This window comes from Oryx dammah, unplaced genomic scaffold (genome assembly GCF_014754425.2).
Source record: "Oryx dammah isolate SB20612 unplaced genomic scaffold, SCBI_Odam_1.1 HiC_scaffold_25, whole genome shotgun sequence".
In the NCBI taxonomy this organism is placed as follows: domain Eukaryota; kingdom Metazoa; phylum Chordata; class Mammalia; order Artiodactyla; family Bovidae; genus Oryx; species Oryx dammah.
The window spans coordinates 105,405,592-105,426,730 of record NW_024070209.1 but is presented as its reverse complement, the minus strand read 5'-3'; the positions used below and the strand labels follow the sequence as shown (position 1 = coordinate 105,426,730).

Here is a 21,139-nt window from a genome sequence, read left to right as displayed (position 1 = left end):
TCAAGGCCGCGAGAGATACACAAGGGAGGGCCAAGAAGACGCAACTCAAGGCCGCGAGAGATACGCAACTCGAGGCCGCGAGAGATACACAAGGGAGGGCCAAGAAGACGCAACTCGAAACCACAAGACTTATCACCTCACATGTGTCAGGATGGCCACTTCCAAAAAGACAACAGACAATGTTGGTGAGAACATGGAAAACTAGCCCTTTGGGCTCTGCTGATGGGAACGTAAATGGAGAGCAGCACTGAGGGGCCTCAAAAGTGAAACTAAAACCACCTGACGGCCCTGCAAGCCGGCTGCTGGGGAGACCACCTCTATCTCTGTCTCTCTGTCTTGGGCTTCCTGGGTGGCAGCAGTAGTGAAGAATCCACCTGCCAGCGCAGGGGACATACGAGGTGCGGATTCAACCCCTGGGTTGGGAAGATCCCCTGGAGGAGGGCAGACAACCCACTCCAGTGTTCTTGCCTGGAAAATCCCACGGGCAGAGGAGCCTCGCGGGCTACAGCCCACAGGGCCACAAAGAGTCGGACACGACTGAGTGAGCACAGCACGTATCTACATCTGTCTCTGCATCTATAGAGAGAAAGGTCTCCAAAATAACTGAAATCAGAATCGTGAAGAGATCTGAGCTCTCCCGTGTTAACTGCAGCACAATCCACAACAGACAAGACATGGAAACAACCCAGCTGCCCACCGACAGCTGAGTGGACAGAGAAAATGTGGTCTATATACACCACAGAATACTCTTCAGCCTAATAAAGAAGGGAACTCGGCAATATGTACCCACGTGGAGGGGCCTTGAGGGTGCCACGCCAAGGGGAATGAGCTACATTCAGAAAGACAAACGCTTCGTGAATGACTGCACACAGATGAGAGATCTAAAACAGTGAAATTCATTCAACCAGAGACAGGACAGTGGTGACCAGGGGCTGCTGGGTGGGGCTGGAGGGTTGTGGACAGGACCAGGGTTCTGGTGAAGCGGGATGGGCAGGCTCTGCAGACCTGCTGCCCAGCGCAGCACCCGCGGCCAGCGGTAACCCACCACACACCTGAAACGTAAGAGGATGGGTCTCATGATGTGCTCCGGTCACACACACACACACAATCTTAAGAAAAAAATACAAAAGAAATTCATTAATAAAAAATGAAGTGGGAATGTTCTAAACACCTCTTTCAGAACTGAACAGATTTAGGAGATAAAACATAGAGACCTAAAGAACTGGAAACCACAATCAACAGACTTGACTTTGAGACACCCTTATACCCTGATAACTCTCAAAAGCGGAGCGTACACAGAGCATGCTTCTGTCAATGAAACTTTCTAAAGTCGGTCACGAAGTTGGAATCTGAAAACTTCTAGATATAGAGATTTACTGGCCACATTTCCCAATCATTATCTGATAAAATTAGACACGATACAAAGATGGTCAAAATATTGCTGCTTATAACTCAGAAGCACATTCCCAGATGAATTTTGCCTCAAGAGGAAAGTAAAAAAAATTGTTATCTGGAAACCAGTACAGAGGGGAATTCCTAACAAAGCTCTGTGTAGAGGGAAACACGCAGCCTTAACTGCTTTTGCTGTTAAAGAAGAAAGAAAAAAGAACAAGTTATACATTTTAAGAAATCAGGAAAATAATAATAGAATAAATCAAAATAAAGTAGAAAGATAAACCTAATAATGACTTAAAATAACAATAATAAAAATGAAAACAAAAAATAAGGAAATCTACAATCTGTTTATTTTAAATCATCATTAATACATACTAAGCTTACATGATCCTAATTAAGAAATTAGAAATCGAAGATAAATATACTGACAACCAGAAAAAAGCAAAACGAAACTTGACACAAGCTAGTTGGCCTCAGAGCTTTAAATGCCTTCTGCAGCCTGAATGCCAGCCCCTAACACATAGAGTGCCCAGCTGACACCCCACGCCTCGCCAACATGCATCTCAAACTCAGCACACACTCGGAACCAAGCTCTAGTCATTGTCCCCCAAAACGCATGGGTTTCCGGTCCCACCCTCTTGGGCAGGGCTCCTCTGTGGACACTCCCTGCCGAGCTGTCCTTGATGTCTCTCTCTGTCTCATCTCCACGTCCGACTCGTCAGAAATCCTGTGGGCTTGTCCTCAAGATAGATCTAGAATCCAACTGCTTAGGACCCCCGCCCCCAGCACTGGGGTCCTCACAGCAGCCCTTGACCTGGTCCTGCCCTGCCCTCCCTGCATGGCGGGCAGTCTTCAGCACCCCCCTGCAGCCAGATGCCACCCTCCTCTGCAAACCACCATGGCTAGCAGAGTCCACACTGGGCTCCAGACCCCCAGGTGCCCTCGGTTCCTCTCCCGCTGCCCCAGCCCTCCACTCTGCTCCAACCACACTGGCCTCCTGGACTCTCCTGCCTCAGGGTCCTCTCACCTGTCTGGGGATGCTCTGTGTCCTGGTAAGTTCACCTGCTCATTTCTTCAGCTTTTTACTCAAAGGCGACCTTCCCAGGGCCTGTTGTAGCCACTTTATTTAAAATCCCTACATCCTCAGACCCTTTGAGCCCCCTCTTTCTCTACTTTTTTCCTTCTCACACCTAGCACTAGAATGGAAACTCCAAAGATGAAGGCTTCTGAATCTTGTTCAGTGCTATAGCCCAATGCCTCAGGCACTTCCCAACACATCTGGGCACTTAGTATCTGTGGAGTGAATGGACCAGCAAAGAGCTGAATGAAGGAGAGATGAGAAGAATACAAGGGAACTCTGCATGCAGTTCTACAGAAACAAGCTTGAAAGGCAACAAAATGGACTATTTCCTAACAAAATATAACACTGGTCCACACTCTTTTCCCTGGTGGCTCAGACGATACAGAATCTGCCTGCAATGTGGAAGACCGTGGTTCAGTCCCTGGGTTGGGAGGATCCCCTTGAGCAAGGAATGGTTACCCACTCCAGTATTCTTGCCTGGAGAATTCCATGGACAGAGGAGCCTGGCAGGCTACAGTCCATGGGGTCACAAAGAGTCGGACACGACTGAGTGACTAACACATTCTTTTCATTTCTTAGCTAGATGGGTTCACATTTTTATTTTACCTTTAAAGAAAAGATACTTTAGGTGTTATTTAAACTATTCCAAGCTACAGGAAAAGATTTTTTACCTCTCTAATTCATTTTACAAAATCATAATAAAAACTTGTTAAAAAAAACTTTAGGTAAAATAAGAATAGAGGGACCATTTAAATATTAACACTCAGTATAAATCTGAAAAAAATTAAAATTCAGATCCACAATATATATATTGGTCTCCTATTAACAAACACAAACAACCCAACAGAAAAGCGTACAGTATATGAAAAGTCACCAACACCCAAATTCAAATGGGAAACAAACACTTAAAAAGAGGTTCAAAATCACTAGTAGTGAGTGAAATGAGAATTAAAATTGCCAGAAAATACCACCTTATAATCATTAAATTCCCCTCAAACTGGGAAAAGTCGAGAGTAGCTGCAACCTCCAGGCAGGACGAGAACAGAGGTGTCCCTGCACTGTGGTGAATGTGTGGTCACAGACCCTCTGCACAGCAGGCAGCGGCTGCCCTGGGAGGTGCCAGCACACCCTCCCTGCAGCAGCCCTGCTCCTGGGACCCAGCCCACCGGGGCGAAAGCTCTGCTGAGCAAGGACAGACGTTTAAGCAGCTGATTGCAGGGTAGTGGACAGCACACCAGGGACGCTGTGAACACCAAACAGGAGCAGATTCCAATTAGACGAGCTGATCAGGGTGGGGGTGTTCCAAGAGGCACCGATGGGAAAATTTTGTATAAAACTGTTCAGCCAACAAAGGTCCGTCCAGTCAAGGCTATGGTTTCTCCAGTGGTCATGTATGGATATGAGAGTTGGACTATAAAGAAAGCTGAGCGCCAAAGAATTGATGCTTTTGAACTGTGGTGTTGGAGAAGACTCCTGAGAGTCCCTTGGACTGCAAGGAGATCCAACCAGTCCATCCTAAAGGAGATCAGCCCTGGGATTTCTTTGGAAGGACTGATGCTAAAGCTGAAACTCCAGTACTTTGGCCACCTCATGCGAAGGGTTGACTCATTGGAAAAGACTCTGATGCTGGGAGGGATTGGGGGCAGGAGGAGAAGGGGATGACAGAGGAGGAGATGGCTGGATGGCATCACCGACTCGATGGACATGAGTTTGACTAGGCTCTGGGAGCTGGTGATGGACAGGGAGGCCTGGCGTGCTGCAATTCATGGGGTTGCAAAGAGTCGGACACGACTGAGCAACTGAACTGGACTGAATTGGAACTGGATGTCTGTAATGTGAAAAGACCCCAAAAGTCCACAGCATGTGTGTGTGCGTGTATGTGTATGTGGGAAGGGGGGCTTCAGTTCAGTTCAGTTCAGTCGCTCAGTCGTGTCCGACTCTGTGACCCCATGAACCGCAGCACGCCAGGCCTCCCTGTCCATCACCAACTCCCGGAGTCCACCCAAACCCATGTCCATTGAGTCGGTGATGCCATCCAGCCACCTCACCCTCTGGTGTCCCCTCTCCTCCTGCCGTCAGTCTTTCCCGGCGTCAGGGGCTTTTCCAGTGAGTCGGTTCTTCACATCGGGTGGCCAAACTATTGGAGCTTCGGCTTCAGCATCCATCCTTACAATGAGTATTCAGTATTGACCTCCTCTAGGATGGACTGGTTGGATCTCCTCGCAGTCCAAGGAACTCTCAACAGTCTTCTCCAACACTACAGCTCAAAAGCATCAATTCTTCGGTGCTCAGCTTTCTTCACAGTCCAACTCTCACATCCATACATGACCACTGGAAAAACCATAGCCTTGACTAGACGGACCTTTGTTGGCAAAGTAATGTCTCTGCTTTTTAATATGCTGTCTAGGTTGGTCATAACTTTCCTTCCAAGGAGTAAGCGTCTTTTCATTTCATGGCTGCACTCACCATCTGCAGGGATTTTGGTGGGGGAGGGGGGGGGAGCGGGAGGGTGGTATGAGTGTTATCTGAGATGAGCATGTAGAAATGGGAAGGATAAACCCCAAACTATTGACATGGGCTTACTGAGGACAGAGAATGGGAAGTATAAACAGATAAACAAATACACAAATGACTTATTAGAGAGCTCAGTCTTCCAAACGTAACAATATAATGGGAAGCAACTTGTTCAACTCAAGTCCACTAGGGACCGCTGGAGATCAAGGAGGTGCAGTCTGGACCTGACTTGGTGCCTGTAATGCAAAGTGGTCATTGCAAGTACACCCCCTCCCCACACTGCCAAAGGTGGAGGCCCAGGGCCGGGTCCTCCTTTCCCACAGAACGCACAACCTCAGGGCATTCCGTGGGAAAGGCCAGGCACTTCAGGTGCTAGGATTCTGGCACCAGGCTAAGAGGAAGGGAACTAAAAAGATGAAAGAACCAGGCTTCCCTTTCACTCCTTGAGAAGCAGGGGATGAAGCCAAGGCCTCAGAGGCAGCAGACCCAAGAATATGGAAGAGACACGAGCTTACAAGAGAGATAAAAGAAACTTTCAGTCCCTACAGCAGTGACACACGCAGTCCGCAGCCTCGGGATGTGCCAGAGGTCTCCAGTCCACACAGGACGGCAGAGCCAAGAACAGCCAGCTGGGAGCCAGCCGTGCACTGGACTGAAGGAGCAAGAGGCCAAGAAGAGCTCCAGGAGCCGTGCGCGCAGCCCACCTCGAGGCCTGGCCCCAGGAAGACATCTCTGCGCCGGGTGCTCTCCCTCCTGCTGTCGGGCAGACACACCAACCTGGGGCTGGCTGACTGCCTTGGGGTGGGGGGAGGTGGGGGAGGGAGGGAAGCAGGAGAGCCAGGGTGGCAAGCAGGGAGCGGGCGCGCACTCCGCACGGCACACTCCCACAGACTCACCCACAGCACAGAGGTCTGCAAAGCGGTCCTCTCCCTCCTCCGCGTGGATCAGGTCGTTTCGGCTCTTCTTGGTGGCTGCTCTCTTCAACACTGCTTTAAACAGAGGGTGGGCAGATGGCATGAGTGCAGCCCGGCTGGCCGATCTGCCTCAAGGCTGGGATGTCTCTCAGTTGCCCCCTCCCTGATCTCCAGGAACCAGCAGCCTCTGCAGGTCCCCTCTCCTGAAGCCAAAGCTGGGGGCAGGAAGGACGATGCCTGACCCCCATGGCCCCTCTCGGTCCTCAGAGCAAAAAGGACAAGGGATTTTGAGGGCCTGCTTGTCCTTCTCTCCATGATGATGTCCGTGGGGAGGCCTGGCTACCATGGAAACCAGGAAACTTCCAAGTAGGGCAAGGCCAGGGCTGTAGCCGGCTGCCCCAGCAGCCCGCACTCCAAGGGCAGGTGAGACAAGAGAGATGAGCTCAAGGCCCCAGGGGAACCAGCGAGACCTGCTCAGGCCCCAGGTGTGGGCCCCGCGAGGCCATGGCAGGCATGGCACCCTGTCGGGCCCTGTCCTGAGCAGCGGGCATGAAGACGGCAGCCTTCATTCCTGCCACTGGGGCTGTGCTCGCCCCTGTCCCTGCTCGGGGGCCCCATGTTGCACTAGGGGTCTTCCACGGCAAGCTGGGGCCAGAACCATCCGGAGCCCTGGGGTCAGACACGGCTTGGTTTAAAACCACAGCCTTCTAGAAGCAGCGCGGTCCCACTGAATTTTCTAGGATGATTTGAAACGAGCTGAGGAAGACTGAGGGACTGGATTTTCACTTCTGTTCCACTGTAACAGGGGCACCTGTGGACTCACACAGTCACAAGTCCGCCGCCATAGCTCTCAGGCTGTGCTGTGAGCACAGGCTCCTGAGGCCCCAGGCTGAGCCCACTGCGGGCTGCACCCACTCTGGTCAGGGCCCACCACTCCCCAGGAGCATCCGGCTGACCGCCACGTGCTGCTGACCCACACAGAGCCTGCCTCCGACGCGCAGGCCCCCGGCAGAGCAGAGGCATCACGCCTCACATGCAAGCGCACACGTGCGGCGGCCCAGAGGCCCCCGAAGCCCGGAGGCCAGGCAGGGAGCACTGGCGGCAGCCACCTACCATCCAGAGGGGACTTCTCCTCCGCATTCTTGTCCTCCTCGGCCAGCATGACTTCCTCTGCGAGCGAGACACAGCCTCAGGCCAGAGCCCTCCCGTGCCCACCCCTGACGAGGGCTCGTTCCCCAGAAACGCAGCAGAATGCAGGCGAGGCCCTGCCTGCTTGGCCTTCCCACTTCCAGAAGCCACCATGGTCACGGCTGAGCTCATCCCACTGAGTCAGGGCCCTTGGTGTGTCCCACAGACAGAGCGCCGTGCAGAGGGCCTGGCTTGCTCCCCCTTCACGTGGCCCTCCTGCAAGCAGCCCCCAGCCCCGCAGAGCTGGCTCCTAGAGGGCCCTGGAGTCGGGGCAGGGCGCCAACAGAGCCCAGGCCAGGAGCGCCACACAGCCCTGTCCTCACCAGCCTTGAAGATCCACTCCAGGTACCCATTGAGCTCCCGCTCGATCTGCTGCTGCCGGCGGAGCTTCAGAAAGGCCCGGCGGTTCTCCACCCGCTCACGCTCCTTGGCAAACTCTCTGTGATGGGCAAAGCAGGGCAGGAGGCAGATCAGATGGGTATAAGCTCACCTACAGGCCCCACCTGTCCAGCCAGAGACTCCAGGAACCAGGAAGAGGCCGGGACAGGGGCAATGAGCCACGGGCCACCCCTCCAGGCGGCTCCCACCACCCTGGCCTCTGCCCACCTGAGCACTGACAAAGCCCAGGCAAACGCTCCCTGCTCGGGCCCCTGCGGTACACAGGGACAGCTCCCCAGTGCCCCAAGAGGGGCTCCACCGCCCCCGGCCTAGAGCAGGTTTGGGCGCACACCCTCTGAGTGCGGGGCCCTGTGCTCTGGACAGAGACATGCAGAGAGCTCACGGACAAGAGCCCTCCGGAGGACAGTCACCTTTCTTCCTCGGCTGGCTCAGACCCTCAGCCATGCCAGAAGGGGGCAGGGAGGAACCAGACCAGCTCAGGGCGGCCAGGGACAGGGAGACAGTCGAGCGTTGTGAGGTCCCTCTGCCGCCCGGGGCCCTCAGCACCTGCCCCACCTCCGCTGAGCTTCTAGGCTCAAAGCGCCAGAAGGAAGCCCTGCGCACACAGCACACACACGCCGCGAGCGGCGCCCAAGTGCAGGCAGGCACGCTCCCGGGGCAGAGGAGCATGCTGCTCTACCTCAGGAGCAGCAGCTTCTGGGCTCGACAGAGGGACCCCTCTCACAGCCCTGGCGAGGGAGAGAGCTCGGCTCCGACCAGGATGGACCCTGAGCCTGAGACCACCGTCTAGCAGGGCCTGAGCCACCTCAGCCCCGGCCATGAGAGGGGATGGCTCCCTCCTGGACATCTCACCCGCCCAAGTCCGGACTAAAGAGATGCAGGGCCCCTCACGGTCTCCCCACCAGGCCAGCCCCCTTGGCCACCCTCGAGTGCAGAGGCCTGAGGGCAGGACGAGGTGAGACCACACTGCCCGGGTGGCCTGAGAGTCATCAGCAGTGGCTGACCCAGCCACCGGGCACCCAGGGCTTGGGGGCGGCTGTGAGCCTCCCCTCCCCAGGCTTCTGCCCCTCCAGGAGGAAGGGCTGTGAGCGGAGTGACCCATTCTGCTTCTCCAGGTGCTGGGAAGGTGAGAGCCCAAAGCATGGACAGGAGTGAGGCTGAACCACCTCCATGCTGGCCCCTCCAGCAGCCCTCGTCCAGCCGTGGCAGAGTCACACGGCGGGTGATCACCAGCCTAGGCAGCCGTGCAGTCTCCCGCCTTTCTGGGGCTGGAGGAGAACCCTCAGCCCAGCTGAGACCGGTTAGGAAAACCAGCACCCGCAGGTGGGGGAGGGCTGAGGAACACCAAGTCCGCGGGCCTCCCCCAGGCTCCACTGGCTACCCCGTTCCTCCTCCCGTCCTCCAGAGCAGCCCTGAGCAGGGCCCACGCGTGTCCTGCCAGCCTCCCCACCTCCTCACAAGCCTGGTGGCTCCAGCCCTGAGCTCCCTGCATTGCAGGCCACAATCTCTGCACCTCCACTCCAGCAGTTCTCTGCCTGCATGGCCCTCCTTGCCAAGCTGGTCCCCCTGCGTCTCAGTGGAGCTGCCCCTTCCCCAGACCCTCCTCTGAGCCCAGGCCTCCCGTGGCTTCCCCGTCCCAGCTCAGACTGCAGCCTCCACCTGACAGGGAGCTCCCACCGTCCCCGGGGCTGCCCTGGGCGGAGAGGCTCAGAAAGGCACGCTGGTGACAATCAGAGCCTCACAGGAGGGAGCGAGGCAGGAGCACATGTCAGAGCCGAGCAGAGAGCCAGCCCAGACACTGCCCTCTCGGTGGCGGCACCTTCTCAGACAAGAGGACAGCTGCCCGCTGGGTCCCCCAGGCTCTCCCCAGCCTACCTCATGCCAGGGGAATGGCAACATTCCCCCCCAGCTTTACAGGGATCTGACGCCCAGGTGGGGCAGGGTGGCACGGCCAAGCCAGATGCCCTCTAGCTCTGTCCACACAGCCTCCTCCGCCCCGGAGGACGATGGGAGCCCCAGACACCAGCCCTGGTGGTTTCCTGAAGCCAATGACGCTTCTCCAGCCTCAGCCACATGCAGGCCAGGAGGGCGCGGCGGGCCACGGGCTGCTGCACCTCTCTCCCCAGGAGGGTCAGAGCCTTTCTCCAGGAGGGACCCTTGCCCTGCGCCCTCACTTGTCCTCTCCGTGAGGTCAGCAGGGACAGGTGCCCAGAGAGGAGGGTAAGCCAGGGGTCAGGGCTGGGGCGCAGACCCGGGGCTGCTCCGTTCCTTCTCCAGAGTCGCAGCCGAAGGCTCTCTGGCCCCCGGGGCTGCTCCTGAAGAAACCCCACCACGAATCCAGGTAAGAGGCAGCAGCAGCCCCTCCTGACACAGAGGCCGGGGTGAAGGCCAAGAGCTAGAGGCAAGGAGGCCGGGGGAGAGGCCCGACGGCAGCCCAAGGGCAGGCTGGCTAGAGCTCGGGGCTCTAGGAACAGCCAACCCAGGGCCAGGCCAGGCCCCGCCTCCCCCATACCACCCAGGCCGCGTCCAGTCCCATCACCCAGCCCTGGCCTGCAAACACAGAGGCGCACGCAGCGGCGAGGCCCTTACCCTGAGAGCACGCCCAGCACCAGGTTGAGCATGAAGAAGGAGCCGATGATGATCAGGGGCAGAAAGTAGAGCCAGTTCCAGGCGTTGCCGGCCGCGTCGTTGGTCTGGAAGCAAAAGAGCAGGCGAGCAGGATGGCGGGTAGGACGGCGCCCCGGCTTCTTGGTACCAGCAGAGTCAGGCACAGGTGGGGCCAGACAGGAAGTCCAGACCACCTGCCTACCCTTGCCCCCTCTAGGACAGGGGCCCGCAAAGGACCAAGGAGCTTCGTACTCCTGACCTGCCCAGCAGCACCAAGAAGCCAAGGGCTTCACCCCCCGGGGGGCCCCACCTGGACACCTCCCCTCCGCCTCCCAGGCTGCTGGACACACCAGGCAGCTTCAGAGACAATCCTCTTTTGTGAAGCCCAGGGACCCCAAGAACCAAGTCCGATCTCTCTCCTGCCACTCCCACAGCACAGCGCACGGAGTCTGGGCAACAGCCCGTCAACAAGCAGGCAACTCGCTGCTGTTGCCCCCAGGGAGGAGCTGAGCCTGACAGAACCCCGCGCTCGGGCCAGGTCTAAACAACCCGACGCAGGGGGGCTCCCCCCAAGCCTTCTGGCTTTTAGAGCACGGCCCACAAAGGGATAAGGCTCTCTCCATCCAGTTCTTTTCCAGTGTTGTTTTGTTTTCAGGGGCCTGAGGGAGACCTCTTTCTCCACACAAACCTGCTGCTAGAAGTGAGCCCAGAGGGGTGGGCAATGTGGGCAGGCAACCACCGGGCCCCTCTGCTCCTCCGCTCAGAGGCGGCTCACAAGCCAAGGGCCAGGCCTGAGCAGGACAGAGGCAGTGGGCGTCCTGGCCCTGCCCTGAGGCTGGGCTGGCGTCCAGGCGCTGCTGCTGGGACCACTGTCCTCCAGTGTCCCCAGCCTGGGCAGAAGTGCAGACTCCACCCCTGCAAGTCCTGAGCCCCCCTGCCCACCCGCTGCCTGTGGCTTCTGATTCCTGGATGCTGACTCCAGGCTGGCCGCCAAGGACCCCGGGCCTTGACCAGAAGGGACGCTCAGACATCTGACTTTGCTCGCTGCCCCTGTTCGCTGACCAACCTCTGCCAGCTCCAGACAGAGCCAAACCTAAGGGCTACAATGACCACAAACGCCACCAGCCTCCCTGAAGGGCACCCCCAGAACCAGCTTCCTTCTGGGGAAAGGAGAAATGCGCTGCCGCCTCGGCTCCTCCCACCCACTCGGTCAGGGGTTTGGCTCCACGATGTCCCACTAATGGACCATTTCCACTGGTAGCCAAAGTACCCTATTCTCATCTTAAGAAACAACAAGGCCTTGCACTTCTGGGAAGGTGAAGCGGACATTCTCTTCCCTGTTTCTCCCACTGAGGACGGTCAGCAACCTGAACATTATGTCTAGAGCAGACATGCATTTCACAGAGGACTCTGAAAAGTGGAGGAGAGAAAGCAGATCAGCTGGGACCTCTGGACACACGGTGCGTTCCCTGTGTTTCTGTCTTGTTTTTCCCTCATATATCCCAGACCTGGGGCTCTTAAAACCTGCAAGCTGGAAATGCCAAGAGACACAGACAATAAACACAGCAGCAAAAGCCAGGGTGCGCGCTCTCTTTCGCGCGCTCTCACTCTCTCTCCCTCTCACACCAAAGGGCCAGGAAGGGGGCCGGCTAGTAAGACAGACGATGACTGCAGTATTCCAGCCAAACAGGGCAGGAAAAACACGATGCCACCTCCAGCCTGGTCAGCAAAGACCCAGGAGGAGCTAAACAACACCCTCCCCAGACTGTAACAAGGCGACCAACCTCCCAACACCCTTGAACCACCGGCATTTCAGAGAAAGACAAGCAGGGAGGTGGACATCCTCCCACGGCACCCTCCCCACCCTGCCTCTTTTGCATCAGTGGGGGGCGCACAAAGAGCCTGGGCTTCCGCCCCCAGGTGGCAGTGACAAGACGTATTACCCGCTCCCTACTGAGGTGCTCCTGCCAGAGCGGTCCTCGGGGAAAGCCAGACTTTCACCGTCACCCAGTAATGAGACCACGCCCCCAGCACGCAGTGTGCACGGACCACGTGGAGAGCGGAGACGAGGCACGCCTAACCCTCCCAACCAGGGAAGCACCCCAGAGGCACGCGGGAAGGCAGAATTCCCACTCCACCGGCAGAATGAAAAGCACCCACACAACGTGTCAGTGGAGGCCAGGTGGGGAAACCAGCTTTCTACGCCCACCTTGCAGTAGCAAGGCAGCAACCCCTGCTTCTCTTGGCAGAAGTCAGAGAAAGTCAGATAAAACAGAGGGTTTAAATAAGATCCAGGGTCTGAGACTATAATGCCAAAAATGCTCAGCTTTCAATTGACACTCATTTGCCAAAACAAGAACCAGGAAGAGCACAAACTGAATTAAAAAACAAACAAAAAAATAGATGCTGTGAAATAAAGAATAAAAAGCAAACAACAGAATTAGATGCTGTGATGGTTAATTTTATGTGTCAACTTGACTGGGCCATGGGGCGCCCAGATGTCTAGCCAAACATTCTGGATGGTTCTCCAAGTGTGCTTCTGGATGAAATTAACATTTTAATTAATAAAGCAGATAGTTCTCCATAATGTGGTGGGCCTCATCCAATCAATTCAAGGACATAATAAAACAAAAAACTGACCCTCTTTGAAGTAAGAGAAGATTCTCCAAAGAGAACGCAGACTTTATCTGCACCATTGGCACTACTGGGCTCCAGCTGCTTGCAAACTGGAGTTGCACCACCGGCTCCGCTGGGCCGGGGCCTGCCAGCCTAAACTCACTGCACACTCGTACCTGAGAGCCTTCATACTCACAGGGGCCAGTCCCTAATAACAGAGATCTTTCTCTCTGTCTCACACACACACACACACACACACATGTCTTGTTTGCTTTATCTCTCTGGAGAACCCCCAGAGATCACCAACACTAAGATGACAGAGATGATACATGTATCTGACAAAGATTTTAAAGCAGCCATTGTAAAAATATTTCAAAGGGTAATTGTATGCACATTTGAAACACATATAAAAAGTAGAAAGTCTCAACAAAGAAATAGTATCATCAAATAAATAAAAGGTACAATGAAGAATCAAATGGAGAATTTAGAACTGAAAAATACAAAAATCAAAATTAAAATCTCAATGGAAAGGCGCAACAATAAAGACAACAAAGGAAAGAATCAATAGGCGGTAAAAGAGAAGAAGAGCAATTACTCACTATAAAGAGAGAGAGACAGACTTTAAAAATCGAACAGGAAAGAGCAGAGCAGAGCCTCAAGAACCTGTGGGTCAATGAGAAAACATCTGACAGCCACAGGTCACGGCAGCTCACGAGCGCAGGAGAGAGAGGAGAAAGCCGAACAGTACTCAAAGAAATAATGGCTGACAAACCCCCACATTTGGCAAGAGACATCAACCTAAGAGTCAAGAAGCTGAGTGAATACCACACAGAATAAACTGAAAGAAACCCACAAGATATTTCATTGTCAAATCAAGAAAAACTAAGCACAGATTAAAAACCTTCAAGGTGGCGAGAGAAAAATGGCCCCTTGCTTACGGAGGGACACAATTCAAAAGGTTTCTCCTCATCAACTACTGAGGCCAGAATGAAGTGGCACACTCCTTTCCAGGTGCTCAGAGAAAGAAACCGTCAACCAACACCTACACCCATCAAATATATCCTTCAGGAATGAAGGGAACATCAAGACATTCTCTTAATAAAAGCAGGGTAACTGGGAGAATTTGTCGCCAGCATATCTACCCTAAGAGAATGACTAATGAAAATCTCTAAGCAGAAAGGAATGATTTAAAAAGGAATTCTTGACCACTAAGAAGGAAGGAAAAACAATGAAAAGAGTAAAAATAAGGGTGGAGGTGGTGGTGGTTTAGTCGCTAAGTCATGTCCGACTTTTGCGATTCCATGGACAAATGAGCCTGGCGGGCAGGCGTCCATGAGATTCTCCAGGCAAGAACTCTGGAATGGATTGCCATTTGCTTCTCCAGGGGATCTTCCCAACCCAGGAATGGAACCTTGGTCTCCGGCACTGTAGGCGGATTCTTTACCAACTGAGCTAAAAGGGAAGGCCAAAAATAAGGTTAGATGGATTTTATTCATCCTTTTGAGTTTCCTAAATTATGTTTTGACAGTGGAAACAAAAATTGTAACACACTATGATATGGTTATAAATAGATACAGAGGAAGTGTTTAAGATAATTGTATTATAAATAGGGGAGGATAAAGAAATTTAAAGAAGGGGTATATATGTTACTTGAACTGATACTATTATGACACCAGTAGATTAGAATAAGATATCAGTTCAGTTCAGTTACTCAGTCATGTCCGACTCTTTGCGACCCCATGAATTGCAGCACACGAGGCCTCCCTGTCCATCACCAACTCCCGGAGTTTACCCAAACTCATGTCCATCAAGTAGGTGATGCCATCTAGCCATCTCATCCTCTGTTGTCCCTTCTCCTCCTGCCCCCAATCACTCCCAGCATCAGAGTCTTTCCCAATGAGTCAACTCTTCGCATGAGGTGGCCAAAGTACTGGAGCTTCAGCTTTAGCATCAGTCCTTCCAAAGAAATCCCAGGGCTGATCTCCTTCAGAATGGACTGGTTGGATCTCCTTGCAGTGCAAGGGACTCTCAAGAGTCTTCTCCAACACCACAGTTCAAAAGCATCAATACTTTGGCGCTCAGCCTTCTTCACAGTCCAACCTTCACATCCATACATGACCACTGGGAAAACCATAGCCTTGACTAGACGGACCTTTGTCGGCAAAGTAATGTCTCTGCTTTTGAATATGCTATCTAGGTTGGTCATAACTTTCCTTCCAAGAAGCAAGCGTCTTTTAATTTCATGGCTGCAATCACTATCTGCAGTGATTGTGGAGCCCAGAAAAATAAAGTCTGACAGTGTTTCCACTGTTTCCCCATCTATTTCCCATGAAGTGATGGGACCAGATGCCATGATCTTCGTTTTCTGAATGCTGAGCTTTAAGCCAACTTTTTCACTCTCCTCTTTCACTTTCATCAAGAGGCTTTTTAGCTCCTCTTCACTTTCTGCCATAAGGGTGGTGTCATCTGCATATCTGAGGTTATTGATATTTCTCCCAGCAATCTTGACTCCAGCTTGTGTTTCTTCCAGCCCAGCGTTTCTCATGATGTACTCTGCATAGAAGTTAAATAAGCAGGGTGACAATATACAGCCTTGACGGACTCTTTTTCCTATTTGGAACCAGTCTGTTGTTCCATGTCCAGTTCTAACTGTTGCTTCCTGACCTGCATATAGGTTTCTCAAGAAGCAGGTGAGGTGGTCTGGTATTCCCATCTCTTTCAGAATTTTCCACAGTTTATTGTGATCCACACAGTCAAAGGCTTTGGCATAGTCAATAAAGCAGAAATAGATGTTTTTCTGGAACTCTCTTGCTTTTTCCATGATCCAGCGCATGTTGGCAATTTGATCCCTGGTTCCTCTGCCTTTTCTAAAACCAGCTTGAACATCTGGAAGTTCACAGTTCACGTATTGCTGAAGCCTGGCTTGGAGACTTTTGAGCATTACTTTACTAGCATGTGAGATGAGTGCAATTGTGCGGTAGTTTGAGCATTCTTTGGCATTGCCTTTCTTTGGGATTGGAATGAAAACTGACCTTTTTCCAGTCCTGTGGCCACTGCTGAGTTTTCCAAACTTGCTGGCATATTGAGTGCAGCACTTTCACAGCATCATCTTTCAGGATTTGAAACGGCTCAACTGGAATTCCATCACCTCCACTAGCTTTGTTCGTAGTGATGCTAAGGCCCACTTGACTTCACATTCCAGGATGTCTGGCTCTAGGTGAGTGATCACACCATCGTGATTATGTTGGTCGTGAAGATCTTTTTTGTACAGTTCTTCTGTGTATTCTTGCCACCTCCTCTTAATATCTTCTGCTTCTGTGAGGCCCATACCATTTCTGTCCTTTATCGAGCCCATCTTTGCATGAAATGTTTCCTTGGTATCTCTAATTTTCTTGAAGAGATCTCTAGTCTTTCCCATTCTGTTGTTTTCCTCTATTTCTTTGCATTGATCGCTGAGGAAGGCTTTCTTACCTCTCCTTGCTATTCTTTGGCACTCTGCATTCAGATGCTTATATCTTTCCTTTTCTCCTTTGCTTTTCACTTTTCTTTTCACAGCTATTTGTAGGCCTCCCCAGACAGCCATTTTGCCTTTTTGCATTTCTTTTCCATGGGGATGGTCTTGATCCCTGTCTCCTGTACAATGTCACAAACCTCCGTCCATAGTTCATCAGGCACTCTATCTATCATAGAATAAGATATAGAGCAACTACTAAAAGAGCAGAGATACACTTAAAAACAGCTGCTGCTGCTGCTGCTAAGTCGCTTCAGTCGTGTCTGACTCTGTGCGACCCCATAGACAGCGGCCCACCAGGCTCCCCCGTCCCTGGGATTCTCCAGGCAAGAACACTGGAGTGGGTTGCCATTTCCTTCTCCAATTCATGAAAGTGAAAATTGAAAGTGATGTCGCTCAGTCCTGTCCGACTCTTAGCGACCCCATGGACTGCAGCCCACCAGGCTCCTCTATCCATGGGATCTTCCAGGCAAGAGTAAAAACAGCTAGATAAATGAAAATGGAATTTTTTTTCCAAGAAGGCAGGAAAAAGAAAACAAACAAAAAGCTAAAACAAACAGCAAATAAAAAATAAATAAACTAAATGGCAGATGTGAGCTTTAACATATCAATAATTACATTATATATTAATGCTTTGGATAAATGAATTAAAAGACAAGATTAGCTACTGAATTTAAAAACATGACCCAACTATGTTTTGTCTACAGAAACTCATTTCAAATATAACAATTTAGGCAGATAGCTCAGCTGGTAAAAAATCCACCTGCAATGCAGGAGACCCCGGTTCGATTCCTGGGTCAGGAAGATCCTCTGGGGAAGAGGCAGGCTGCCCTCTCCAGGGTTCTCAGGCTTCCCTGGCAGCTCAGCTGGTAAAGAATCCGCCTGCAATGCAGGAGACCCCGGTTCAATTCCTGGGTCAGGAAGATCCTCTGGAGAAGGGACAGGCTGCCCTCTCCAGGGTTCTCGGCCTTTCCTGGTGGCCCAGATGGTAAAGAACCCGCCTACAACGTGGGACAGCAGACCTGGGTTCGATCCCTGGGTTGGGAAGATCCCCTGGAGAAGGGCATGGCAACCCACTCCAGTATTCTGGCCTGGAGAATCCCATGGACAGAGGAGCCTGGTGGGCTACAGTCCAGGGGGTCACAAAGAGTTGGACGTGACTGAGCGACTTTCACGTGATAGATAGGCAGGTTGAAAGTGAAATATGGAAAAAGAAATATCATATAAACATGTGTCAAATGAAAACTGTAGTAGCTATATTAAATTAGATAAAGGAGACATTAGAACCAAAAAATGTCTCCAGAGACACAGGAACATGTACAGGTTTCCCCACAATCTGAAAGCAGTGCATTCCTATGAGGCTTTCTAAGCCACAATGGTGTAAAGCAAAGAAATAATCAATCACCACAGGATACGTGTGCTAACAGATACAGAAAATAAACTGAGATAAAGCACAGATGCTCCCAGACACAACAAAGTTATGGCCTGTTTGGTGCTGAGATGCTCGTGTAGTACCCAGGCATGAGCTTGCCAGTGCTACTCTTGCTGCTTGGGGGGCACACTGCCACTACGCTAGCTTGCTCCAAAACAAACGCTGAATACTATTTTCTCTTTTCACCTTGTTTCACAAAAGCATAAATCCTCCACGGGTTTCTTTTGGTTAGTGGGAAAAAGCACTAATGTAGGTCTTTCATAAAACTGAAGTGGCATTAAGAGAACTTTTAAAAATTGGGGGACATATTATAATGATAAAATGGTCAGTTCATCAAGAAGCCATTCAGAGATTCTAAATGTGTAGATGCCTAACAAATGAACTATAACACACGTGAAGCAAAAGCTGACAGAACTGAAAGGAGAAACAGACAAGCGCACAATTACATTGAGAACTTCAACACCTCTCTCTCAGAAATTGATAAGGCAGCTAGACAGGGAGTCAGCAAGGATATAAAAGAACTCACCATCAACCAACAGAATTTAATTGACATTTATACACACAGCTCACAATAACATGTTACAAACATTCTTTTCAAGTGTACCCAACACTTATGTGAAGACAGACCATATCCTGAGCCATAAAACAAGGCTCAATAACCCTAAAAGAATTGAAAAGGTTTTCCAGTTTAGTATGTTCCCTGACCCTAATAAAATCAAACAAGAGACAAATAATAGAAAGATGACAGGGAACTCTCCAAACACATTCTAAATAATGCATGTATCAAAGAGGAATTCTCAAGGAAATTTTAAAATACTGAACTGAATTAAAATGAAAATATAAGACATCAAATCTGAACAACATGGCTAAAGCAATTGTAGGAAGGGATTTGTATTACTAAACACTTTACGAAAGAAGGAAAAGTCTCAAACCAATAATCTAAGCTTCCACCTGAAGCATTTAGAAAAGGAAGTGCAAAACAAACTCAAATCAAGTAGAAGAAAGTAAACAACAAAGATAAAAACAGAAATCAACAAAGTTGAAAATACAAACAATAGAGAAAATCAATTTTTGAAAAAGTTTGCTCTTTGAAAACACAGTAAAATTGACATACCTCTGGCAATACTGACCAAGAAAAAGAGAAGATATAACTTATCAATATCAATAATGAAACAGGGTACCACACTACTGACCCAAAAAACATTAAAAGGGTAATTAAGGAATACTGCAGACAACCCCAAATGCATTAGACCACATGGGTGAGATGGATTAATTTTTCTAAAAACACAAATTACTACAACTCACCCAATATAAAATATAGTCCAATCACTATTAAGCAAAGTGATATTGTGATTTTAAAACTTCCCCTATAAAAGGACAGACATACTGATCAATGAAATAGAATTGATGATCTAGAAATAAACTCTTATATTTATGATGTAAAATTTTTTTAAATAAATATGCCAAGGCAATTCAGTGGGGAAAGTATACTCTTTCCAACAAACGGTGCTGAGACAAGTGGCTATCCACAGACAAAAAAATTAAATTGGACCCTACCACACATCAAAAATGAAGTCCAAATGGATCACAGACCTAAATATATGAGCCAAAACTATAAAACACAGGAGTAAATTTTCATCACTTTGGATTAGGTAAAGGATTCTTAGATATGACACCAAAAGTGGAAAGAAAAACTGGAAAATTGGACTTCATCAAAATAAAAATCTTTTTTACTTCTAATAACACCATCAGAATAGTGACAAGATACCTCACGAAGTGTGAGAAAACATTCTCAAATCATCTGAAATGTCTGGTAAGGGCCCAGCGTTCATAATGTATAAAGAAATCTTACAGGTCAATAATAAAATGACAGATACCCTAATCTTTAACTGGGCAAAGGATCTGAATACATATTCATCTAAAGAAGATAGAAAACGGTGCATAACCATGTAAGGGATGCTCAGCATCAGAAGTCGTTCAGTTCAGTTCAGTTCAGTTCAGTTCAGTCGCTCAGTCGTGTCTGACTCTGCGACCCCATGAATCGCAGCACACCAGGCCTCCCTGTCCATCACCAACTCCCGGAGTTCACCCAGACTCACGTCCATCGAGTCCGTGATGCCATCCAGCCATCTCATCCTCTATCGTCCCCTTCTCCTCCTGCCCCCAATCCCTCCCAGCATCAGAGTCTTTTCCAATGAGTCAACTCTTCGCATGAAGTGGCCAAAGTACTGGAGTTTCAGCTTTAGCATCATTCCTTCCAAAGAAATCCCAGGGCTCATCGCCTTCAGAATGGACTGGGTGGATCTCCTTGCAGTCCAAGGAACCCTCAAGAGTCTTCTCCAACACCACAGTTCAAACGCATCAATTCTTCAGCGCTCAGCCTTCTTCACAGTCCAACTCTCACATCCATACATGACCACAGGAAAAACCATAGCCTTGACTAGACGGACCTTAGTCGGCAAAGTAACATCTCTGCTTTTGAATATGCTGTCTAGGTTGGTCATAACTTTTCTTCCAAGGAGTAAGCGTCTTTTAATTTCATGGCTGCAGTCACTATCTGCAGTGATTTTGGAGCCCAAAAAGATAAAGTCTGACACTGTTTCCACTGTTTCCCCATCTATTTCCCATGGAAAATACAAATCAAAGCTAAGATGAAACCACTTCACTTCATGGTTGGCTGGTTAAATTTAAAAATGAATTTTACTAGGATGATTAAAATTAAAAAGACAGACAAGTGTTGGTGACGTGTATGGGTATGCTCAGTCACTCTGTCACGTCTGACTCTTTGCAGCTCCGTGAACTACAGCCCACCAGGCTCCTCTGCCCCTGGCATTTTCCAGGCAAGAACACTGGAGTGGGGTGTCATTTCCTGCTCCAAGGGATCTTCCCAACCCAGGGATCGAACGCTCACCTCCTGCACTGACAGGCGGGTCCACCTGGGAAGCCCAAGGGCTGGTGAGGATGCAGACCGTTTGGAACACTGGTGCACTCCTGGCGGGGGTGTGAAATGTTGCAACCACTTTGGAAGCCAATCGAGCAGTTCTTCAAAAGGTGAAATACAGAGTTACCCTAATACCCAGAAAGTCCACTCCCAGGTGCACGTCTAAGAGAAATGAAAACAATGTCCACACGAAACCTTGTACACAAACGTCCACAGCAGCACTACTCATCATGGAAAACAGTGGGAACAGCCCCGAGATGTCCAACTGGTGAAACACAAACAAAAGTGGGTACACCCACACGATGGAACCATCTTTGATAATAAAAGCAATGAAATATTGATACTTGCTATAACATGGAGGGGCCTTAAAACACAAAATTCCACATCTTGTAGGAGTCCATTTGTATGAAATGTCTGGAATAGACTAATATAAAGAGACAGAATACATTACTCTTTGCCAGAGGCTAGGGGAATGGAGGAATGGGAAGTGACTACTAATAGATACAGGGTTTCTTTCTTAGTTGATGAAAATCTTCAAAAA

General features: G+C 50.5%; 1 protein-coding gene across 2 annotated transcripts in view; it reads right to left on the bottom strand.

Moving 5' to 3' along the window:
* CACNA1B (calcium voltage-gated channel subunit alpha1 B) overlaps positions 1-21,139 on the bottom strand; it is a 209,669-nt gene that overhangs the window by 128,184 nt on the left and 60,346 nt on the right. For both annotated transcript variants that reach the window (XM_040225675.1, XM_040225676.1), the window contains exons 7-10: positions 10,081-10,184; positions 7,416-7,531; positions 7,018-7,074; positions 5,887-5,976 (exon numbers count right to left, since the gene is read on the bottom strand). In XM_040225675.1, the coding sequence (XP_040081609.1) occupies positions 5,887-5,976; positions 7,018-7,074; positions 7,416-7,531; positions 10,081-10,184 (367 nt within the window). The remainder of the gene's footprint in view (positions 1-5,886; positions 5,977-7,017; positions 7,075-7,415; positions 7,532-10,080; positions 10,185-21,139) is intronic.